Source organism: Hylobates moloch, unplaced genomic scaffold (genome assembly GCF_009828535.3).
Source record: "Hylobates moloch isolate HMO894 unplaced genomic scaffold, HMol_V3 SCAFFOLD_4, whole genome shotgun sequence".
NCBI classification, from domain to species: Eukaryota; Metazoa; Chordata; class Mammalia; order Primates; family Hylobatidae; genus Hylobates; species Hylobates moloch.
The window spans coordinates 35,504,367-35,529,254 of record NW_026652279.1 but is presented as its reverse complement, the minus strand read 5'-3'; the positions used below and the strand labels follow the sequence as shown (position 1 = coordinate 35,529,254).

At 53.3% G+C, this 24,888-nt stretch overlaps 1 protein-coding gene across 2 annotated transcripts in view; it reads right to left on the bottom strand.

Moving 5' to 3' along the window:
* Positions 1-24,888, bottom strand: part of UROC1 (urocanate hydratase 1) — a 36,019-nt gene that overhangs the window by 9,525 nt on the left and 1,606 nt on the right. The window contains exons 2-17 of one of the 2 annotated variants that reach the window (XM_032149112.1): positions 20,033-20,163; positions 18,953-19,046; positions 17,785-17,844; positions 17,336-17,464; positions 17,112-17,173; positions 15,302-15,368; positions 15,058-15,201; positions 13,379-13,467; positions 11,446-11,597; positions 10,890-10,992; positions 10,367-10,546; positions 9,729-9,826; positions 9,023-9,095; positions 7,747-7,868; positions 5,422-5,492; positions 1,809-1,907 (exon numbers count right to left, since the gene is read on the bottom strand). In XM_032149112.1, coding sequence (XP_032005003.1) covers positions 1,809-1,907; positions 5,422-5,492; positions 7,747-7,868; positions 9,023-9,095; positions 9,729-9,826; positions 10,367-10,546; positions 10,890-10,992; positions 11,446-11,597; positions 13,379-13,467; positions 15,058-15,201; positions 15,302-15,368; positions 17,112-17,173; positions 17,336-17,464; positions 17,785-17,844; positions 18,953-19,046; positions 20,033-20,163 — 1,674 coding nt within the window. The remainder of the gene's footprint in view (positions 1-1,808; positions 1,908-5,421; positions 5,493-7,746; positions 7,869-9,022; positions 9,096-9,728; positions 9,827-10,366; positions 10,547-10,889; positions 10,993-11,445; positions 11,598-13,378; positions 13,468-15,057; positions 15,202-15,301; positions 15,369-17,111; positions 17,174-17,335; positions 17,465-17,784; positions 17,845-18,952; positions 19,047-20,032; positions 20,164-24,888) is intronic. The other variant, XM_032149111.2, reaches the window with a different exon arrangement.

Below are 24,888 nucleotides of genomic sequence, written 5' to 3'. Positions count from 1 at the left end.
TGGGCTACAGAGTGAGACTTTCTCCAACAAACAAACAAAAAAAAAAAAAAAAAAAGAAAAGAAAACGAGTTCCAACTGGCAATTTAAAAAACAAAGTGAAGGAACTGGGGGGAACCCTGACTAAAGAGAAGGAGTAGAGGGAGCTGTCTGACACTCGGCACAGGGAGCGTGTCAGCCTGGCTCTGCATCTTTCAGTCAGGAGAGGGAGCAGGCAGGTCAGTACGTGGTTTGCAGTGCACCTGGGGAGCAGCCCAGCTGTTTCAGCTAAGAAGTCCTATTCCCATCACCAGGCCCTGGAAACTTTTCTTCCAAGTGTCCCGTTAAGCAGGTAGGACTGGTTGATGGGCGTGATCTTCCCAACCTCCCTAGGGGATCCCGAAATTTCACAGCCCACCCCCACCCCATGCCAGAAGATGCATCCTGCCGAAAGCCTAGGACGCCCTGTGCTCCTGAATGAAGAGGCCTGCCTTTCCCACCTTCAACAGGCCAGGCCTGTTCCCACGTCTTCACCTGTGCAATGAAACCACCTTCCCCCAGATATTCTGGCACTTTCTGGTCATTCAGGTCTCAGCTCAATGTCAGCAACTCAGAGAGGCTGTCCTGACCACCCCTCTTTGCCATGTTCATTTCCTGCACGCTGCTCCTCATCCTCTGAAACCCTGTCTCAATGTGTGCCTTCAGCTTTGCGTCAGTCACCCTTCACCACACTACGTGGGTCTGTCTTGTTCTCTGCTGTGTCCCTGGTGGTTAGGACATGCTGCACAGTGGCCGCGCTCAACCAAGCACTCTCCAGTGAATGAACGCATGCTTACTGACCCCTTTCTGCTGGCCAGCTGACCGCAGCCCGAGGTGAGTGCGCCTGGAGCTTCCTAGCAGTCCCCGGGAACACCTGGCTTCCAGGAAGCACTGGGTGGGTGTGTTTGGCTGTGCCCCAGCAGGGCTGGCTGCTGCCTTTGCTGCCGGTGCCACCCCCAGAATCACGCCAGGGTGGCCTTCACACCTCTCTCCCAATGTCTATCTTACATCTGACCAGTAACATTCCTGGCACTTCTGAAAAGAGAGACGCCCACAAGAACTCTGTGGCAGGAGGAGCCAGAGCCCCTCCCCAGGATTCCATCCTCGAGGCGGGCCTGGCTGATTGGGAGGAAAATGAGCAAAAGCTAGGGAAGTTTGCCATTGTTTGAGGAAAGGGAACTCCATAAAGATGTTTAAAGTTACTTTGTGGAAGCTCACTCACTCAGTCCTCACACACACGCTTTTTATTCTCTTTTCACAGAAGAGGGAAACCAAGGCTCGGAGAGGGCTACGGACCTGCCCAAGGTCACACAGCAGGGAACAATGATGGGGCCTGACACACAAAGAGCAGGGTCCCCAGACACCTCCGCCAATCCCAGATTATCCCCAGAGGGGCTTTGGAGCCCCTGAGCCACCTATGCTTCAGGGAGGTTACGTATTTCAAGCACTGCTCCTGCTCTCCCAGGCCCTCCTTCCCACCACCCCCTCACGGCCGCCTCACCCTTGCCTCCCCAGCAGAGCCCTTCTACTCAGCTGGTCCCAGGGACCAAAACCTTCAGCAAAACCTGATCTCCCTAAAGAGGGGGAAGTTTGGGCCTTCGCTGTGGGAGGGCTAAGCTCCCGGGAGGGGCTGGTCCACTGCTCCTGAGCACGGGGCTGCCAAGGCCCAACGGGGTGTCTCCCCACCCAGAAGGCTGTGGGGTGCAGCCGAGGCACAGGTGGGAAGGCCCAGGGCAGGAAAGGCAGTGGGAAGAGGCTGAGGGATGCTTCCCCCAGATCACAGGACACCTCACCTTGATCCTCCTGCAGGCGATGGCCTGGTTAATGGCCACAGCGATGGCCACGCGGCCCTTCTGGTCTGAGTACAGGATCCTTGCCTGGGAGCCCACCACCTGAGGAGGGAAGGGCAACAGGCGTCTCAGACGACACAGGCAGAAATACCAGGACCTAGTGGTGCAGGGAGACGCGGGCGGCACTTCCACCGTGGGACATGGCCCTTGGCAGCCTAAGCGCCTCTCTAATAAGGTCCAGGAGGACCCCCAAGGTGCATGGTAGCTCTCAAATCTGTGGCCTGAGGTGAGCCCCCACATTCAGCCCACTAGACAGCCATACCGGCCCCTCACATCCACTGCAGTCTGGGCCTCCAGACACCTCCCCCAATCCCAGATTATCCCCAGAGGGGCCTTGCAGCCCCTGAGCCATCTGTGCTCCAGGGAGGTTACCTATTGCGAGCACTGCTCCTGCTCCCACAGTGATGACATCAACACCATCCAGGGCAAGTTTGCATCGGGCCTGCCTCACTCTCAGTATGCCACACAGCCTCTCGGCTATGAGTCTTACGGGAAGACACTGTCATCCTCATCATAAGCTCCATTTTCCAGATGAGGAAACAGCCCCAAGAGGTGGAGCCACCTGTCCACAGGTTGGCCTTGGGCCCTCTGTCTGTCTGCTGCACCCATGAGCTCAGCCACCCAGTGATCGCATCTCCTGACAGTAATGGGTGGTTGTCCCCAGGAGACAAAGCTTCAGTGCACGAAATGAGTCACTGTGTAGCCCCGCGGTCCTCAAGCAGGATGACATTTGGCAATGACTGAAGACATTTTTGGGTGCTGCTGGCATCGGTAGGGATGCTGCTAAACACTCTACAATGACCCCCATGATGAAGAAGCCCCCAGTGACTCCAAGAGATACATGTTCACAGCAGCATGACAACAGCCGAGAGGTGGAGGCGACCTGGGTGTCCAGTGCAGCACACGGATGAACCAAACGTGGTCTGTCCATACAGTGGATTGTGATTCAGCCTTAAAAGGAAGGAAATTCTGACCCATGCTACAACATGGATGGATGAACCCTGAAGACGTTATGATAGGAGAAATAAGTCAGATACAAAAGGACAAACACTGTCTGATCTCGCTTACATGAGGTTGTTGAGTGCCAGGGGCCATGGGAGTAGAATGAGGAGTTAGTGTTTAATGGTGACAGAGTTTTGGTTTGGGAAGGTGAAAAAGCTCTGAGATGGATGGTGGTGATGGCTGCACAGCAGTATGAATGTGCTTGAAGCCACTGCACTGCACACTCAAAAATGGCAAAGATGGTTAAGATGGTAAATTTTATGTTTATGTGTAATTTACCATAATTAAAGAAAATTTGTCCAGCCCCAAATGTCAGTACGCTGAGGCTGAGAAACCCTGGTTTCTCCAAAGAAGATGCAGGTGTCTGCCCCAGCTGCTGGTGAGCTCGACCAGGAGCCGGTAAAAGGCGGCAGGGCCGGGTCACGGAAGCAGCTGTGCACCTGACCGCAAGCTCAGCTTTGGCCGGGACAATGAGTCTAGCTGCTTCTTCCTCCCTCATGGGTTCCTAGAGAACAGCCTTATTTCACTCACACCAGCTGCCTCAAATCCTTTTCAGAAAAACTACTCGTGTGAATCAGCACTGCAGAGATTTTCAGATTTTTTGGATCCAGAAAAAAATTGGTGAGGAACTGACATAGGATAGCCCACTTTGTCAAGAGGGTACATTAAAAGAAAATAAATCAAAAAAATTTAGAAGGCAACCTTCTGCAGTCACCATTCAGAAGAGAAAGCAACAGTAAGTATCAGGAGGCACACCATCTCCAGGGGACTTTAAGTCAAAGCAGACGCACTCCGCCTGCAGCTCCAGCTGCAGCATCCACCCCTTACACCCTCAACTCTGGCACCTCCCGCGGCCCCTTCTCAGCCATGCTGGCATCCTCTCAGGCTATCCCCCCTCTCTTCTCCACCCCATCTCTGCATTGACCCTGCAGCTCCAGCCTCCGAGTCTTGGCCTTGGCATCTCTGACTCAGCACCGTCACAGAGATGCTGTTGGCACAGGGGCTCTGAGGCTGGATACAAACGCAAACCATTGCGTATGGATGAGACAGCCCAGGACGGGGCAGCCCCCTCCTGGCCCTGGGACTCCCGGGCCAAGACCCACTAGTTCAGACATGGTCCACGGCCAAAGGTGTATGAACCAAATGCCCACTTTTTCTTCTGTTTTGTCCTCATTACACCCAGCCTGCTGCCACTGTGGGGCCTGTGCACAGGCTGGGGCTTGTGCACCGGCTGGTCCCTCTGCCTCACCCAGTTGTCACATGGTTGCCACCCTCTCAGCATGTAGACCTGGACGCACATGCCGGACCCCTTCCCTGGCCACTCTGTGTGAGGCAGCCCCACCCACCCCTCCCTCCTGGTGCTTTCCCGCACACACACCCAGCAGAAACTGGGCAAGACACATCTGTTAGCTCAGCTTCACAACACACCCCCTGTACAAGCAGGGCCACAGGGGCCTGCTCCAAACACTGCCACCACCGTCTCCGCTTTGCAGATGAGGGCGTGGTGCTCAGAGAGGCTGAGCCACTCACCCCAGGTCACACAGCTGAGGATATGGGAGGCTGCTCAGGCCCGGGCAGCCTGGCTCTAGAGCCCAAACTCTTTCCTCGGCAGGGCTGCCTCTATTTGTTGAGTAACAGGATGAAGAACAACCTGCCCAACTCTGGTCACTGCCCCAGAGCCCCAGGCCACTTTCCCCCTCTATGTTTTAAATTATAAAATATACATTACACAAAATGTACCATCTTAACCATTTCTAAGTACACAGTTTAGTGGTATTAAGTCGATTCATAATGTAAAACCATTGCCCCATCCATCTCCCCATTCCACATCCCCCAGCCCCTGGCACCCACCATTCTGCTTTCTGTCTCTATGAATTTGACTGCTCTAGGGACCTCATAGACATGGAACCATGCAGTATTTGTCCTTTTGTGACTGGGTTATTTCACTTAGCATGGTGTCCTCCAGGTTCATCCACATTGTTGCATGTGTCAGCACTCCCTTCTGTTTGAGGCTGAGTCATATTCCATCTCATGGTTAACCCACACTTTGTTTATCCATTCGTCCATCAGTGAACACCTGGGTGGCTTCTGCAGCTTAGCCATTGTGAATAGTGCTGCTGTGAACATGGGCGTGCAAGTATCTCTCTGAGTCCTTACTTCCAATTCTTTGGGCTACACATCCAGAAGTGGAATTGCTGGGTCATAGAGTAATTCTATTTTTGATTTTTTGCAGAAGCTTTCTCCTGTTTTCCATGTGGCTGCACCATTTCACCAACAGTGCACAAGGGTTCCAAATTCTCCGTGTCCTCTCCCAGGCTACCTGTTAAAAGCCCCGGGCTTCTTTCTCCAGCAGCCCCTTGGGCTCCTTCGCCTCCCAGTGTGGCCACCATGGGGCTGGCACAAACAGTCACATGGGATCTGGTGTGTGCACCCTCTCAGGGCTTGGCAAGCTGGAGGCCGTGGACCAGGCTGAGCGCCTGTTGGCAGCACCTCACCTTTGGGCAGTCTTCTGACAGCGCAGCCACCCCAGCCTCCCCCAGGCCTGGGCCCTCACCAGCCGGTGCCTGGCGGCCTCCCGGATCCAGCGGATGTTGTCCATGTACTGCAGCTTCACAGACGCCTTCACTGCAGGGAAGAGGAGAGCAGGTGTCAGAGACCCTCCAGGGGCACAGACCTGCCCTCAGGCAGGCTGCTCAGCTCAGCACAGACCCTGCCCCGAGCCCACCACTGAGCCAGGACACAAGGTGAGGGAGCCCACCCCACCCACCCCTGCCTTTGTGAACTTGGGGACCAGCAGTTCCAACGGCCCCATGAATTAATGCACAGCCGTGCAGCCCACTGCCTGATACACTCGGTCCCTCCACAAATAGCTATTCAGTGCCTACTATACACCAGCACTGAGCGAGGCACCAGGAACAGAGACCGCTGTGGGCCGTGAGGAACACAGGACTGTGGTGAGAGGGCCCCCAGGGTGGTGGATGCGGGGGCTTTCTGAGGAAGAGGCCATCAAGCTGAGTCTAAAGGCTGGGAAGGAACCGGACGAGGAAGCTCTGAGGGAACAGCCTTCCAGGCAGAGGGAACAGCCAGCACAAAGGCCCTGAGGTGGAAATAAACTTGGCCTATGCAGGAGCTAGCCGGCCAAGCTCACGGAGGACGTGTGTGTGTAAGGGGGCACAGGAGCCAGACTGACCAGCTCGTGAAAGCAGATTGGTAATTTTCCAGAAATTGTGTGAGCCAGTGGTTAACACAAATATCATTAAAATTTTAAATAAGCTGACACTTGGCCGGGCGCGGTGGCTCACGCCTGTAATCCCAGCACTTTGGGAGGCTAAGGCAGGCGGATCACGAGGTCAGGAGATTGAGACCATCCTGGCTAAGAAGGTGAAACCCCGTCTCTACTAAAAATACAAAAAATTAGCCGGGCATGGTGGCGGGCGCCTGTAGTCCCAGCTACTCGGGAGGCTGAGGCAGGAGAATGGCGTGAACCCGGGAGGCGGAGCTTGCAGTGAGCCGAGATCGTGCCACTGCACTCCAGCCTGGGTGACAGAGCGAGACTCTGTCTCAAAAAAAAAAATAATAAAAAATAAGCTGACACTTTTACCAAATTACACTAAAAATGAAGGTAATAGAAATCCCTCACTCCTGTGACTTCACAGCTGTTGACTAGAGTATCTGCCTCCTGGAGATGCCGCAGGGTATGTGCTGCGGGCATGTGGAGCTGGGTCAGCACGCCTGGAAACCAGCCAGGCCTGGAGTCTTTACACCAGGGTCTTCATGGGTGCAGCAGCTCAGGGCTTCTTTCCGGAGGGCTGGTCGTTCCCCACCGGCTGCCTGCTGTTCTCACACCAGGGAAGCCCAGGAGACATCTGACCAGACCCCCAGGAGAAGGCCCCTGCTTCCCCTGCCCTCCTGCCTGGGCCCCTGCCCGCCTCCTCCTCCACAGGTGACCACGTCTCCCCTCTGTCTGGCTCTCCTGCTCTGGGTCTGTGTAACCTGGGCCCCTGCCCAGCGCACTGAACCTGGCCAGCAGCAGGGTAAGTACGGGCCCTAGATATGTGAAGCACACAGCAGAGGCTGGTGACCCACACAGAAAAGCCACCCGACCTGCAGGAAAGCTGCAGAGAGACCGGGGTAAGAACTGCAACAACAGAGGAAGTGTCATCAAATAACCATGAAACAACAACATCAGACCCACTCAATGAGAGCAAAAGTTGGTTAAAAACCAGGCGGGCCATGTAGACATGGAAAAACACAACCCTCTGGCGGAACCAACACTTAGCATCAGCAAAACCCAGGATGAACGTGGGGGACCCTGATGCAGAGGAGACCCTTGTGGACCTGGCAGGCGTGGAAGGCTGGTGGGAGCATGTGGAGGCAGCTTCATCATGGAAGGCAGCAAGAAGGAACTAGAAGCACTGCCGTCAGCACTGCCCTGGCCATGTGGAGGGGGAGGCTGGGTCTGAGAGGGACCGTGGTGTGCTGCGGGCTGCCCAGCAACCTGGCCCCGGCCACTGCTGCCTGGCCACCCTAGCCCTGGACCGTCCTGCTTCAGCCACTTTGAGGGGCTTTCTGTCACTTGCAGCCAGAGGTCCTCGCTGGCAGAGCCCAGGACAGCTCTGGAGGGCAGAGGCTTGGTGTGGGTAGGGCCTGTGCCTCCACGGCTGAGAACAACACTTGGGGACCAGGATCTTTGCAACTCACTCAAGTTTCTTTTAGTCCCTTTGTGTTGCCAGCTGAGCACCACCAGACTTACAAAGTCATCTGCGCCCGGGTTCCCTCCCAGAATTAGCTAGGTGGGCCTGCTATGGAAGCTTGTCTCTATGGAGGCAGGAGATTTGGGGGGCCACCCACCCATGGGCATCCCCACCAACGGCATCACCTCCATCAGCAATGGCTTCCTCCAGCACAGATGTGGCCAGTTCATCTGTGACCACCAGGTCCTGGGGGTCCCCCGATGTGCAGACCCAGCGGAAAGGCCCAAATCCCTGGGAGAATATGTCCCTGCAAGCACAGATGCCTCCTCACCCTGGGCCCGCTGGCTTGGTGGGGGAGGGGGTGCAGGTGTGAGCACACCAGGGAGGAGGGCTCAGCATCCAGGAGTCGGGTGTGGAACCCGCTAAGCTGTCATTGGACAGAAAGTTCCAGGGGCCTCCCTGTCCCCTCTCTGTGTCCCAGTGCCCCCAGCCCTCCATCCCTGCCTCCTGGCTGTACCATTTCTAGCTACAGGAGTGGGGAGCCGGGACCTGGGCAAACAGAAATGACCCCAATTGCTGTTACAGATGACAAGAAAATCCGTCACCTAAAAGTGACAGTCACATTGAGAGGAGAGTCAACCTGGGGCTGTAGCCTTGGGGAACTCACCCTAGGTGAGCTTATCTTCCCAGGAGCCAGGCTCCAGGACAGGGCTGTCCTGGGGGGAGGATGCCGCGGCCTGGGCCCTCCCTGCACTTGCTAGGCCAGGGGGTGCCTCCTCCTGGGCAGCCCTCCCTCTCTGGAGAGTGCCAGCTGCCAGTGCTCAGCCCCTCCCACCTCTGCACCCCACAGTGAGCTTGATGGTGAGTGGCATTTGCCTTTCTCACCTCCATCTCTCTCTGGTCCCATGTGGCACCCACTGAGGACTGGCACATCTTCCAAAAGTCGTGTGGTCCCTCCTGCCCCCAGCAGAAAGCCCAGACTTCTCAGCTTGGCCCAGGCTCCTCTCTGGCTCCTGCCCTCATCCCCTACTTATCCTGGGCTGCTGGCCTTCCCTAGACCTGCTCCCATGGCCAGAGAAGCCCACGTCCCCCAGGGCCACAGCAGGTGCTGGGCTTCATGATCCAGCCATCAGCCACCCGCGAGGGCCTGTGAAGACACATCATTCAGGTGCAGGTGTTTGCCAGGAAGCGGCCTCGGCCTCTAGGCCCAGCAGCCCCCTGTTCTCACTGAGGCCCTGCAGGAGGTGTCTCTCATCTGCATTTCCTCCTCACCTGCCTGTCTGCAGTGGAAAACCCATGGATGGAGCCTGGCCACTTTGGGGCGGTGTGGAGGTCTCAGCGCATGACCTCAGAGGCGGTCAGAGGCTGAAGCTTCTCCAACCTAAATACCCAGGACGCAGACCCTGAAGGAGGCAGGGGCGGCACTGGGCACACTAGATGTGGCAGCCGCCCATCACTCACCCCATGATGTGCTGCACATAGGAAGGGTAGCGGAACTCTGTCCTGCCAGCACCTTTCTTCTCCACATCTGCTCCTGTGGGCAGGGCCCGGACAGTCACCACCCAAGGCAGGACACCCATGGCCACCCTAGATGGCAACTTAAACACAGGGCCCAGTGGGAGGCTGGGGAAGGATGCACGAGGTCTTTTTCAAGTAAAAGAAGAGAAAAGCAGGGGCAGTATGGTCAGCATGCTGCCGTCTGTGTGGCCAGGCACAGGATGCATGCGCTTGCCATGGATGCCGTGTCAGCCTCCAGCGCGCCAGAGCCCGCCACCTGCAGGGAGGTAGACAGGGCTGGGGGGCTTCCCACTGCGGACACTGTGCCTTTTGAACCTCATACCCCGTGAAAGAATTGCCCATTTTACAGAAGGAAGTTTCCATCACAGAAAAGAAAAGCTGCAATTTTGGGACTGGAGATTGCACCTAAGTCTTGTACCTGCTCTCCGTATGGGACTTTATGTTCCTAAAGCACATGGAGAAACTGAGGCCCAGAGAGGCTGAGCCACCTGGCTGGGCCAGCATCCAGAAGGCCTGGCAGAGGCACAGCGAAGCCTTGGTCGGGACTCGCTGGGCCACCCATGGCACCTCCGAGTGAGGTGAGAGCCAGTGGCACTGGCCTGAGAGGCTGGGCCCAGGGTCGTGGCCCCTCCCTCCTCCTCCCTCCTACCTGCTCTCTGGGCCTCCAAGAGGAAGGCGTTGCCGTAGTCCCAGAAGAAGAACTTCTCCTCGGCCAGCCTGTTGATGGCTGAGACTTGCCTCCTCAGGCTGCAACAAGCCATGGGTCAGCACCACCACTGCGAGGCCCTGGGGCCTCCCCCATGTGGCACCCGCAGTCTCACCCACCACGCTCCCTGCCAACTTCCAGCCCCGCTGCCTGGACTGCCCCTGCTCCTCGGGTCGGCCCCACCCACCTGGAATGCCCCTGCCCCTGTCATCTGTTTAGAACATCTGCACCTTTCAAGGCCCAGCTGGCAGCTCCCTAAACAAGCATTTCCTGGTCCCCAACCCCATCAGGCCCTGGGGAAAAACAGATGCCCCGGAGAGGTTTCACACCCCAGCATCTACTCGGCACCATGCCGGGACTACACTGGGCATTCGGCAAGTGTCACTCCAGCTTGTCCCCTGCACTGCCGAGAGGTAAGTGTGTCATGACTCCATCTGATGGGTGGAGGCAGAGGCTCAGAGAGGTTAAGGTCTTGCCCAAGGCCAAGCAGCTGGTTGCTGGAGAACTAGGTGGTGGCCAGAGCAGGACAAGGAGGTCTGCCCAGGCCAAATGCTTCTGCCATCCCCAACCCCAAGTAGCACCTTTCCTGGACCAGGTCCTTGAACACAGCAGGGTTGGAGGCCATGAGGCTCTGGGCCTCCGTGAAGCCGAGCTGCACGGGGTAGTAGCCGCCATTGAACGGGTTGTGGCAGGATGTCTGATCTGACCCTAGGTCCACCAAGCACTCCCCCGTCGTGTCCAATTCGTGGACCAGGCGCTCCCTGGGGAAGCCATGGGGTGGTCAGTGCAAGCCACACACAGCCTGGGTCCAGAGTCTGGGGCCAGCCAGGTGGGGACCGTAGCACATTTTCCCACCCACAAATCCAGCAGGCATAGCCCGAGCCAGACCCTGCTTTCCCCCTGGAAAGAGAACCTATGGGAAGGCTGTGGGCAGGGCAGGGATGGCCGCCCCAAGCTTGGGTAAGGGTGCGGGCCAACAAGGGTGGCGCTGAACTGAGTCTCAAAGCTTTGTGTCCTGGCAGCTCCTGGTCAGCATTGAGGTCTTTGCTCAGGGAGGCCCATCTGGGTTCCCAAGCTGGCCATCAACTCCCAACCCCCACTCACCAAAGAGCCACCACATTGCCATGGTAACCAAGGCTGAGCACCTCCTTTTTTTTCCTTGCTTCCCTGGAAGGACACAAGAGCAGAACAGGTGTCCCAGACACACCTGCACCCCAGCTGCACACAGGAGCAGACCCAGGAGGCCACCAGAGGTATTGTGTGCAAGCGTGGGGGCCATGGGGCTGGGCCATGAAGCATGCCTGCAGGACACCAACTTTTGTCCAGGACACAAAACTATAAAGGGAAAATCCAGACCCAAATGCCCCAGACCAGAAAACCCACGTGGCAGCGACAAAACTGCCTGGGCGATCCATGGAATTCGGGTTATTGACATGGGACCTCCACAGGGATCTTTACAGAATCCACCCAAGGTGGTCCCAGAGTTGCAGGATTCACTAAAGATGATTCCCAAAATTATTCGGAAAAATAGGACAAGAAAAATCAAAGCATATTTTGGGGAACAGAAGATTTGAACAGGCCTTGCAGGTAATAGAGGTATCAAAAAGCAGCAATACGAAGGGAATGTGGTATGGCCCCCATGAGAGAGCAGATTGAACGCTCACCGGGAGTGGCCTGGAGAAGCCCGAGGGAGCCAGGCACCTCCCCTCCCCCAGGGCTGCAAGGTTGGCAAAGTAGGAAAGGACACACAGTCCCAGGGAAGCAGGGAGGCCGGCCCAGCCCGGGGCTTGTTGCAATCCCAGCTGAAGGACCCTGTGGGAACCGTGAGCAGAGCTCACTCCATTCCCATGGGTCTTCCCCAGCTCAGGGGCTGTGGAGGTGTGGCAGACAGGGTGCTCAAGGCAGTTCCTTAAACTGATTTTGATGTATGTGTATGTGTGTCTGTTCATGTGTGGATGTGCATGCATGATGCATGTTTGTGTACGTGTGTTTACATGTGTGTATGTGTGTTGTGTATGCGTGTATGTGCGTTGTTTGTGTTTATTATGTATATGTATGTGCATTGTGTGTCGTGTGTGCATACGTATTGTGTGTTTATGCATGTTAGTGTGTATGCATGTGTGTGTTATGTGTCTGTATTTATGTTTGTGCATGTGTCATGTGTTTATGCATATTTGTGTTTGTGTGTGCATGTGTGTATGTCTGTGTCTATATTTATGTGTGTGTGTGCATGTGTGCACTGTGTGTGCCTGTGTGTGCATGCATGTGTTGTGTCTGTTTATGCGTGCGTCTATGCGTTTGTGTTTATGTATGTGTTATGTGTTATGTGTGTTATGTGTCTGTATTTATGTGCGTGCATGTGTGTGTTGTGTGTTTGTGTGTGCAAGTATGTGTGCATGTGTGTGCTGTGTTCTCTGTGTATGTGTGTTTATATGTGTTGTGTTTATGTGTGTTATGTGTGTGTTCTGTGTTTGTGTGTGCAAGCATGTGTGCATGTGTGTGCTGTGTTCTCTGTGTATGTGTGTGCATGTGTGTGTTAAGTGTGTTTGTGTGTTTATGTGTGTGGGTGTGGGTGTGGTTATATGTGTGTGCATGTGTGTTGTGTGTGTTTATGTGTGTGCATTTATGTGTGTGTGTGTACATGCACACACTCAGGATGCTAAACAGCCTGAATAGGGATGGGAGTTACGTTGGGGAAGCCCCTCACAGCACACCTGGAGTGTGGAATTTCTTCTATCATTGATGAAAAATTATCTGAGATTTCTAAAGAGAGTGCTATGTGGTTGGATTGGTATTTTAGAATGATCTAGGTCAAAATAGTTCACTGCATCATTTCTCAAATTTTGTTTACATTTTCATCAGAAACAGCTTTTAAGCCCCTGAGGAGATTCTACTCGAAGCCAGGCGGGCAACCACTGCACCGATGTGTCTTCCCGTAACAGGACTCTGCTCTGCACAGTAAATTAATTGACAGGATGCTTCAAGAGTGGCGTCCGAGCAGGAGCCCCCAAGGCAGTCTTCCCACCATCCCACTGAAATACCTCTGAAGACTTTGCCTGGGGGTGAGGCAGAGAAACCCACCAACTGCTCCTCAGCACCGTGGGCGAAGGTCTGCCCTGGAGCACAGGGAGGGAGTGCACGCCTCGCAGGCTCGCCACTGCAACAGCGCAGGGCAGTCCCTTTCATGGGCCGGGCTGGCTTTGCGAGCCCACACAGCAGGGAAAAGAAGACTCGTGCTTCGCAGAACCAGGGTGGAGCATGGGAGCCCCAAGAAGACTGCCCAAAGCCCATCAGAGCCAAGTGTCTGACACCAAGCCCACAGCCCAGTGGCTGCCTCCATGCCGGCAATGACAGAATGTTGGAGGCCCTTCCAGAGGCTTCTGCCCTATCACCACCCACGGGTCAGCCCTTGTGTGTGTGTGCATGTGTGTGCGCATGTATATGTACATGTGCATGTATGTGTGGTGCCCACATGTAGCCAGCTGTCGGGCATTAAACAGGCCCACACCAAGCTGCCCCATGGGGGTCCTCTTGTGGTCTCCTGCTGCCACGTGTCAGGTGTCAGGTGTCCAGAGTTGAGCTTGGAGCTGTACCTGAGCCTCTGGATGCAGCGGTCCAAGCTGTCAGTCACTTCCATCAGCCAGCCCTGCTTGTGGCGTTTCTCAAGGGCTGCTTTATCCACCTGGGGCCATGAGACATAGGGCCACCCGATTACAAATCTTCCCTAAGTGTATCATCCTCAACTAAGAAGGCGCCATCCCCTGTAGGTCCCTTGCTTTTCTATAACACAGTCTCAGGGAAGACACCATGAGCTGCCCTCCCTTTATTTATTCCTTCTCCCACCTTCATTATTAGCAGAACCCAGGTAGTGTTCAGGGTGACATGGTTCAGCCCCAGGAGATGGTCTATGTCCAAGCTAATCACAAGGACCTGTCTCCTATCTCCATCCTCCCTTGCAGATAAGAACATCGATTTCATCTAAGACTGACCAATGAGATAAAAGAAGGGGGTTTGGAGACATGACTTTCCTGAAAAAATAGAGTCATACCAGACACTTCCCTTCTCACCTCTTCCTGTCTTGAACATGGATAGGATGGCTGGGGTGGGGGCAGCAATTGTTTTTACAAGGGAAGCCCAAGGGAATCTAGAGATATTAGCATCATTGAGCTGCCAAACCAATGCCAACACTGTTGGTTACATGAGAAAAATAAAACCCTATTTACACAAGCCGCTGTAGGTAGGTTTCTTGTTACCTGCAGCTCGGTGCACTCCTAACAAGCACAGGTACATATGATGTAGGTTTGGCATCAACTGAGTGCAAATCCCACTGGCACATATCGCCAAGGCTTGCCTCAAGGCTCCTTGCCTCCTCCACTTCCGACTTCCCTTCCTCTCCTTAGCACCCACCAGAGAAAGATGTGAGAGCCTACTATAGTTGGGATATATTTGTACCCCAAACCTCATGTTGAAATTTGATCCCTGGTGTTGGAGGTGGGGCCTGATGGGGGGTGTTTGGGTCATGGGGCAGCTTCCTCATGAATGGCTTGATGCAGTCCTTGCAGTAATGACTGAGTTCTTGCTCTGTTCGTTCCTACAAGAGCTGGTTGTTTAAAAGGTCCAGCACTTCCCTCTCCTCTCTCTGCTCTCCCTCTCTCACCGTGTGACCCACCAGACCCCCTTCACCTTCCACCATGAGGGGAAGCTTTCTGAGACCTCAACAGAAGCAGATGCGGGCACCATGCTTCCTGTACAGCCTGCAGAACTGAGTCAAAAAAACCTCGTTTCTTTATAAATTAGCCTCAGGTGTTCCTTTACAGAAACTCAAATAACTAAGATGGGGCCACTGAGGGAAAGCTGCCTGCACTCACCTCTATGGAGGGTGACCTGTCTGCCTCCCCGCCTGTTCAAGGTGGGGAGTCTATGAGTTTATTTATTCACACACATTCATTCCCTCCCATCTGTATTCCAGGGATGTGGTGGGATACGGGAAAGCTATACCCATAAATAAACGGTCAGAGTTTTATGGAAGAGCAGCCGACAGGCATTGCCCATGCAGGGTGATGGGCACTTTGAAGGCAGGAAGCTTACGCCACCATGGGAACCCACCCAGTGAGGTCCAGTGGGGCTTTTCAGAGGAGGCAAGAGTGGCCTGGGCGAGGAAGGATGAGAAGGGGAGTCTGTGGTGTGAGTGATCCGGGAGGAAGAAGGGAGTGAGGGAGGGAGTGAGGGAGGGAGGCAGGCAGGAGCGAAGGCCAGGAGCCCCCCAGCTCACCTCTGCTATCACACCGATGCACCCCACAATGACTGCGGCCTTGGCCTGAGCCCCACTCATTCCGCCGAGCCCAGAGGTGACAAAGACCTTCCCAGCCAAGTCCTCGATGCCCAGGTACCGACGCGCAGCATTCAACACAGTGAGCTGCAGGGAGAAAAGGTGGGGGCTCACTGCCCACTCCCAGCCCACCCCCTCCACCCCCCATGCTGGGAAGCCCACAGCCAGGCGTGGCCCCATCTCTCACCACAGTGCCGTGGACGATTCCCTGGGGACCGATGTAGCAGTAGCTACCTGCTGTCATCTGGCCGTACCTGACCACAGGGAGAGAAGCCAAGCCCAGGGCTCAGCCAGTGCCAGGCCCAGCTCCTCCCAGCCACTCCTTTTAGGAGGTTGAAATTAGTATTTAATTACCCAAGAGGCATTAATATATTCTCCTTTACATAAAATAGAGAGAGAGAGCACAGAGAACACAAGAGGGCTATGGACACCCTTGTCCCCTCTTGCCTCCCAGACATTTCACAAGCAGATTTTGTTCTGTTAAAAACTGTAGTGTAATTGGTGAAGAATTGTTTTGGGGAATATTTGGCTGTATGGACTCCAGATGAACGTGTGCAGCATGCCCACACTACATGCTTACGCCAGGCAGAGACACACACGAGGATGTTCACTGCAGCTTCAGGTGCAAGGGCCAAGACCTGAAGCTGCTGAGATGCCCCTCCACCGGAGACGAGAGAAGCGAGCGGCGGAAACGCCACACGGCAGAGAGGGACAGGGCCCTGCACTGTGCCCATGGAAGCAAGCCAGGTTGGGAGGCAAGAGGGTTAAATAAATTAGTGCAATTGAACATTGCAGGTAAAGGAACAATACGTGAGATCTGCTTCCTGAAATGCAGCAATCTCCTAGCTCTCTTGTGAAGGGGGGAAAGGCAAGGCACAGAGGCCGGCTCGAATGGTCTAACCACCTAAATTGCCAAGCCCACATGCATAGAAAGTGTTTGGAAGAACACAGGAGACACTGTCAACTGGAGAATCTAGGATGTGAGAGGGATCTCCTTTTCAGTGTAGCTCCATTTATAATGCTTGATGAAATACTTTGCATTGCCGGCCACTGTGGCTCATGCCTGTAATCCCAGCACTTTGGAAGGCAGAGGTGGGCGAATCAATTGAGGTCAGCAGTTCGAGACCAGCCTGGCCAACATGGTGAAACCCCATCTCTACTAAAAATACAAAAAATTAGCTGGCCGTGGTAGCACGTGCCTGTAATCCCAGCTACTCGGGAAGCTGAGGCAGGAGAATCACTTGAACCTAGAAGGCGGAGGTTGCAGTGAGCCGAGATCACACCATTGCACTCCAGCCTGGGCAACAAGAGCAAAACTCCATCTCAAAAAAAAAAAAAAAAGGAAAGAAAAAGAAATACTTTGCATTACCGCTATAACAAATGAAAAGCTTTCATTCCCTGAGAGGGGCTGTGAGAGACCTCTCTGGGGCACTGGCAGCATTCTGTGCCTAATGGTTTTGGTTGCACAGATGCACACTTTGTCAGAACCCAAAATGTGGTGCACGTAAGATGTGTGCATCTCATTATATGCAAGTTTCACCTCCAAAGAAAAAAACCGTAAACCAATATTGAATTCCAGTCAGTAATATTTTCAATTGATTTTGAGATGCATAAAAAAAAAAAAACAAGTTGAATGGATGGATAGGCAGAGGGACAGATAGCCACATGATAAAGTGAGTATGGTAAGTAGCACATTCATCACAGAAATTCGGTGGTATTCACTGTAAATTCGGTCAATTTTCGTATGTTTGAAATTGTTCATAATAAAATTTTGGAAAAAGGCAGGATCTAAAATTGTAGGTTCTCTTGCATTCAAGAATATAAAATTTGTAAGCATATACATAAAACTACTAGGGAATATGTAAAAATAAAATTAATTACGCTACAGTTCTGTGACTATGTCTTTCAAAACTTGTATTTAATGTCACCATTTTGCTTTATAATGACTCATGGCTAACAGGGAAACACGGTGTAAATAGACTGAAATAGCGACTTACATTGTAACCCCCAGGGCAAAGAGCTTCTCATACTCTGTCCGGGAGGAGTAGTTGGGAATGACCTGGAGAAGAAGATGGGGGCAGACAGAGGGGCTGAGGGCTTGGAGGGTGAGCACAGAGCCCTGGGGATGATGCACAGCGTTGGGTCACTGGGCTTTCTTTCCAGGTCAGCACCCTCTCTTTGGAGCCCTGGGCAGGTGCTGTGCCAGCTGATGGGGACCCACCATCCCATTGGTGATAACGAGCCGTGGAGCACTGCGGCTACTGGGAAAGAGGCCGAGTGGGTGCCCACTGTACATGACCAAAGTCTGCTCCTCTGTTATCTTCGACAAGTAGAACATGGTCAGCCAGAACTGGGGAAAGAGCAGAGCGTGGGGATTCTGTCAACAGAAGCAGCACCCCACACCCAGCCTCACACCACCGTCCACACCCAGACAGCTCCCGCAGGCCCCCAGGTCTCCATTCCACTCCAGTGGCCCTGGTGCCTCCCTCAACACCACCTTGCCCATTCCTATAACCTGAAATTTCCCCACACAATCTCCAATGCTGGAGCCTCAGGCACCAGGGAGGCAGAGGCCTGCATCCTGAGCCATGGGTTTGTAAGCTCCCATGCCAGAGGACCAGACTAGGGGAAAGGCCAGGGGTGGGGGCGAGGCCACACGGTGTGCAGTACCTGAGCCCAGTTGCTGAACACCTGCCCATTTCCTCCGTAGGTCACCAGCTCCTGGGGAAACTGAGGAAGACATGGGGTCATCTGAGATGAGGGCCTGGGAAGGGCCTATGGAGCTGCAGACAGGGAGAGAAAGGGCCCCCATCCCCTGGGGACCCAACAGGGCAAGGAGAGAAGCCAGAAGGGTGGGGCCCAGGGACAGACACATCTGCAAGAACACCGGCCCCGGCTGCGACTGGAGCAAGGGCTCAGCTTGGGGTCGGGGAAGATCTGGGTCTGGGGTCTCTCTGGGAACTCAGCCTGGGGTCAAAGGCAGGGTTGATCTGTGACCAGGGTCTGGGCCCAGGGCCAGGTTTTAGGGCGTTCCCACCTACTAGGCGAAGTGGTCACATTCTGGCAACATATCACCCCCAAGGAATGCAGGGACACACCCCAGAGGCATTCCATTCTCAAATATGGGCAGCTGCTCTATAGACTGGCTCAGGGTGCCCAAGACAGGCACATGGGGCCAGATACATGTTACCCAATATGGTGGCCATCAGTCATGAGTGGCTTTTCAGCTCTGCTCCTTGCATAGATATACACCCCTGATTTCAAAGGCTCAGGATGAAAAACAATGTTAAATATCTCATTAATAATGTTTATATAGATTACATGTTAAAATAATAATATTTTGGATCTGGGCATGGTGGCAGGTGCCTGTAGTCCCAGCTACCCGGGAGGCTGAGGTGGGAGGATCACTTGAGCCCCAGAGGTTGAGGTTGCAGTGAGCCAAGATCAAGCCACTATATTCCAGCCTCGGCCACAGAGTGAGACCCTGTCTCTCCAAAAAAAAAAAAAAAGTTAAAAAAAAATTTTTTTGATATATCAGGATGAATAAAATATAGTGTAAATTTGTTTATTTTTACTTTTTCATATGGCTGCTAGAATATTTAAAATTGGACGTGTGTCCACTGCAGGCACAGTGACGTCCTGGTTTTGAGGCTGTACTATAGATACGGATGCAACCACTGCGAGAAGCCCAGGGAAGGGCCAGGGACTTCTCTTACTAGCTTTGCAACTTCCTGTGAATCTATAATTATCTCAAAATTAAGAGCTTAAAAGCATGACACGTGTGTCTGGTGTTCTGTTTCTGCTGGACAGTGCTGGGCCTCGGTTTCCTGGTTATTACCTGGGCCACGGCAGGATCCAGGTTGTTCATAATCATATGCATGATGGCGGCAGCCGCTTTCGTCTGGCAGGGGTACAGCTCAATCGGGTAGGCCCTGCAAGGGAAAGCCCAACCGCCAGCCTGCCCTTCCCGCCAAAGCACAGCATCTAGCCCAGCCCCGCCCAGCCCCTGGCCGCTCAGGCAAGGATAGCCGAACACAGGGCCTGCAGAACTAGCTAGGAACGTACAGTGGGGGCTCCAGAGCCACTAGGGCTGAGGGAGGTGGCGTTCAGGCCCCAACCCACCCTGCCCTCCCTCCCCACTTGGCACGCTCCACCTGGCAGACAGCTGCTGGCAAAGCAGAACTGATGGCTGCTCTCCAGAAGCCTCTCCCTCTGGGTAAGCAGAGTTTATTCATTTGTTCTTTCATTCATTCAACAAACACTTTTGGGCACCAATTCTCCAGCAGGTGCCAGGCCCAGAGGTAGTGGCTGGAGTGAGGAACGTGGCTCCTACTTTAAAGGGAACAACCCTGGGATGACTCAAGTCAAGCCTGGGCCGCTGGCACCTTCAAGAACAATAAACTGCAGAAATGCAGACTAGAAGCTCCACTCTAGAACTGCCGGGTCTGAAATTGGGGTGAAGCCTGGCAGCCCGTGTTCCCACAAGGCCTCCAGGGGTTCTGTGCACACTGTGGTTTGAGACCCTCATCGAGATCGTGAGGTATTTGAAGTCACTGCCAGAGCTCCCCAAAGCTCTCCCTGCCCTCTGGCAGAACAACAAGCCACGGTTTTTAAAACGGGTTGTGTATACAGTTTGGCTCCAGAATTGCACAGGACTGGCTGCTCAGGACAGATGGGCCGGGCCTGAGAGACCTCAGAAGCTGCCCCCATCTTCTGGCAGGCTCAGAGCTGCAACCAGCGCTGGGCTCCAGCTTCCAAGGCGACGACACAGAATCTTCCCTCCCCTGCCTCCTAGTCTGGTAAGACTGGGTTTCCTCCTCACTGCTGACTCCCCCCTTGTTCCTGGCCCCCAGCACAGTCCCTTGCGGGAGCTGCCTGCCCCTCTGGGTCCCTTTGAAGCTGTGCCCACAAGGCTGACCTCATTTCAATGTCGGGGCAAAACCGGTACATGTAGATGTGCCCGTACAGTTGCAGCTCCTGGGCAAACTCTGGGGCCAGCAGCTCCTGGACATCCGGGGGGAAGTAGCGCAGGGCGTTCCTCAGCGCCAGCTGGGGTAGGAGAGCAGAGAGGCAGTGGGGGCTGGGGCTCCAGGCCCAGTGTTCTGAGGCCCCGCGATGGGCCATCCTCCTCCGAAATGGATTTGTCTCTGCTCCACTCAGAAGCCTGTTGCCCACCCAGAGACTGTTCTCACTCCAGGCCCATCTACAGAGTCACCTCCTGCAGAAAGCCTTCCCTGATTGCCCCCTCCTGCCCCTTTCATGAAGGCAGACCGATCCCTCTCTCTTCTTGCTTACGGTGAACCATCTCCTGTTCTGGGGATAGCACTGCTTACCCCCAGGCAGGGACCAGAGAGGGGCCTGCCTGAGGCTTGTGGCTAAGGTGTAGAATGCAAAAGCTCCAGGGGGGAAAGTAGACCCCACATGGCCTTAAGTACCCTGTGCAAGTGCAAGCACATACAAGAAAAAGCTGTCAAAAGCAACATACATTTACACACACACATGAACTCTTATGATCATGAGCCACAGGAAGCAATTCCTATGGCTACCCAGATACATACACCCATACTCCATGCAACAAGACAACCTTCCCACGTGGGTTCTAATACATCCATCCTCTTCTAGCTCCTTTCATTTCACTTTCAAGTCAATACTGCTGCACCTCCTAAAGGATTTTGCAGCCTGCTGGTAGGCGGTAGCTGCAGCCTGAGACCACTATCCTCACTATTCTAAAGGCAGTGCCAGCCTCAGCCTCGGGGCTTGACAGGACATTTTACTCATGTGCTAGACAAGGAGGACCTCTTTCATAATCAGTTGTGTCAAATGCATTAGAAACATTGTTCAGATAATTACATAGCTCAAAAAGTACAACAAAGGTTCTGTGAAAATCAGTGAATTTAAAATCGTGTCAGTTGACGGAAATGACTCTGCCATTCTTAAAGGTGAAATGTGTAAGAAGCTCAATCTGTTCTAAAATGAAGCACAAACTTGTGCCCTAAGCAAAGGAGATTCTGGCAATTTTTCCAAATCCAAAATACAGCCCCAAAGCTCTGTCTGCCACATTTTCCCCTTATATAAAATTTCCATTTGCTAACCATTGAATTTTTCTTTATTGCTGAAATTCAGTAATTTAGCCTAGATATGTCTTCATGTTGATTATTCTATATCAAGGATTTTTTTTCTTTCCAGGATAAAGGGTCTTTTTATCTGCAATTTCACGTTTTTATTTAGTTTGTGAAGGTTGTCTTCTATTTTTGTTTAATACTTCATCCTCTGTATCTAGAGTTACCTAACAGACATGCAATAAATATTCTTTTAAGTGGGGAAGAAAGGCTCACTCTCACTGGCCTGGATTTAATCCTCCATGCCTTGGACTAGAGGCAGATCTCAGCATTAAAACAAGACGATGGGGCTCACACAGGTCACTTGACCTGCCCAAGTCCCTGCAACAGGACTGTGGGTGGCCTAGAGGGAGGCCCAGTGCCTCCACCCACCCTGGCAACCTCAGCAGAGGAGGAGTCTCAGGCTGAGCAATGCCCACTGTTCCCAGGAAGGGCTGTGGGGTGTGATGGGGCCCGCGGCTTCCCGATGACCACGGAACAGTGGGCACTGCGGCACTGCATCCAGCTCCCTCCAGAAGGAGCACGGTGCTCCCAGGATTTTTATATGTTTATGCTACGAAAAATATAAGGCTAGGCGTGGTGGCTAATGCCTGTAATCCCAGCACTTTGGGAGACCAAGGTAGGGGGATCACTTGAGGCTAGGAGTTCCAGATGAGCCTGGGTAACATAGGGAGACCCCCCATTTCTACAAAAAATAAAAAATTGCCAGGCATGGTGTATATGCCTGTGGTCCCAGCTACTCGGGAGGCTGAGGTAGGAAGATTGCTTGAGCCCGGGCGTTTGAGGTTACAGTGACCTATGATCACGCTGCTACACTCCAGCCTGGACAAAACTAGGTATATATTATATATATATTATTATGTGTATATTATATATATATATAGTGAACTTTTCAAACATGTAAACATAAACCAGGATAGTCTTGTATGTAATAGTTGTGCCAAAAATTGAGGCTTACAAGACACACTAAGAAAGCAAAGAGCAAGCATGATTTAACATCACTACACTTGCACTATTTCTTGATCACTGTCCAGTAAAACCCACTTCAGGTTTCTGACCTCTGGAACTGTAGAGAATAAATATGTGTTGTTTTAAGCCACTACACTTGTGGCAATTTATTACAGCAGACATGGGAAGCTAATACAGGCGCACGCCTGTCCTGCATGGTGGCTGAGCACCGAAATGAAAGGATGCCAGCCTGCGACGTAGTTCAGCCCACAGAGCAGGGTGTGTGTGTGTGTGTGTGTGTGTGTGTGTGTGTGTGTGTGTGTGTTCAGCCTAGGACTTACTTTCATTCTAACCTGGCAGTCTACTTGTGGGGCAGTAGCTCACTTTTAAACCTCACCCACCTGAAAGTTTCTGACTGTCACTATTTCTGCCAGAAACCATGGCCACTATCCAAATGGCTTGGCTTCATTTGAGTCACTCGTTCCTGCACCCCACTAGAGCAGCCTTCATCAGGGTCCCCGCCAGCTCTAGGCGGAGGCTGCATTGACAGCCAGGAGCTGCAGCCAGACTTCCTTCTCCACATCTGTGCACTCTGCCTCCTGGGTGTGGACAGCACTCTGGGTTGCATGGGCTGCAGTGGCTCTGCAAGGCTGCTGTGGCACAGGCCTGCCACATGGCACATGCACATTGCCGCTCTCTGACTGCCCTTTCCCCATCTGTAAAGTGGACATAATAACAGTACCCACCTCAGAGGACTGCCTTGGAGACTCAATTAATTGAGGTACTTAGAACAGTCCCTGGCACACCTAAGTGTGTGTGAGTGCCCGGCTGTCAAAACTGTCATCTCCCACACTCGTGGGCCTCCATGCTGCCCATTCTTTCTTCCAGCTGGGCCTCTGCCCACCCCACCCCTCTGGGACCTCCATAGAAGCCTCTATACTCTGTGGGGGGCATAGTTAAGCAGCAGATATGCTCCTATTCAGAAACCTTCATGGGCTCCCTATTATCCATTTGATATGGCCATGCTGTTCCTGGCATTTAGAGTCCTCCATTAGCCGGCTGGGTCTGGCTCTCCAAGCTCAATACCAAGCCCCGGTCTGCACAGAACCTCCTTCACCCCGACACACCTCAGATAGCTCCATCTCCACATCTGTGCACACTGCCTCCCTTTGTCTCCAAATGGCCTTTCTTCTTTCCCAGGCTAGGAACCTTGCCTAAGCTGCTATAGCCACCTCTTCCAAGAAGTCATGTCAAGTTTCTCCTGCTGGCTGAAATCTTATGGGATATTACTTAGAGCTCCTAGTGCAACTCTTATTCATTCAGCAAACATGTGCTGCTGTCACTGGAGACCTGGAAATGAACCCGGTGGAGCTCTGCCCCTCAAGAAGTTCAGGAGGCGAGTACATTGGTAGTGATGGGGACACAGACGCTGGCCATCTTTGGATCTGCTGTTGGATGCCCGGCACAGGCGCTGTGGGTGGGGTGGATTTGGGGAAAAGGTCACCAGGAGAAACTGCGCCTGGGGGGAGGTACTGAGGACATTTTTAACAGGGGAACTGCTCCAGTCGTGTGACTGAAGTTTCCCTGCGCACGGTGAGAGCTGTGTCGGTGCATGCTGAGAGTGTCCTGATTGACTTGGCAAAGGAAGGCCCCACTCCAGTTACAGAGCTCCGTTAAAGACGAGCAAAGAATGACGCACACGTTAGTTCATCCAAATAATGAAACATTATGCAGCCATTCAAAGACAGGGCCCTCTAAATGCACCAAGAAGGAAAAATCTGAAAAAACCTAACGTGTATAGATGCTTCTGCTTGTATTTTTAAGAGAGTTCACAGACGTCTTCTGCACTGCATAGATGGATAGAATGTGTTTCTGAAATTCTCGAGTAGTTTTCCGTAAAGAAAAAGTAGGAGGAAAGTCTATATAACCTTGTCACCTACTTTATGTCATTTGGTCTTCTCCACAACCCCCTGGTGTCATTGTTTTCATCTTCGGCTTACAAATGCCAAAAAATAAGCCCATGGTAACTTCAGAAGGTGAACTGGGGAATTTACACTTTTATACATTCAATTTCTTATCTCATAAAATTGTCTTCAAATACATATGTTAAAGATCAACGAAACACATTTAAATAAAAAATAGAAGTCAAGCCGCAGGACTCAGGGAGCTGCCCATAGCCCTCAGACCCGCACCCGCTCCTACTCCAAGGGCGTCCTGACCTTCAAGCAAAGGACATAACCCAGCAAAGCCCAGGTGGCCACTCCTCCACCTGGAGTCACCTTCTCCCAGCACAAGACACCCTGGGAGCTGATCACAGCCACAGGGCGCCGCAGGGGATATGCAGGCCGCAGGGCCCTCCCTGAGCTCCGGGGTGAAGGTTGAGGCATTGGCGCCCAGCAGGGAGGTGACCAAGGGGAAAAAACATTAACAACACCTGGACAACTGGGAGATGGGCCAAGAGGAGCAAAGGGGCAGGACCACCTGCTTGCAATCTGCCCCTGAGTACCCACCACCTACCCGCCCCCGTCCAGGAGCCACCACTTACCAGCCTCCCCAGCACCTGACACCTACTCTCCCCTGCCCCCTAGTGCCCACCACCTACCCTCCCCCTGTCTCCCAGCACCCACCACCTACCCCTTCCACTCCCCAGCACCCACCACCTACCCTCCCCCTTATCTGCCCAGCACCCACCGCCTACCCTCCCCCA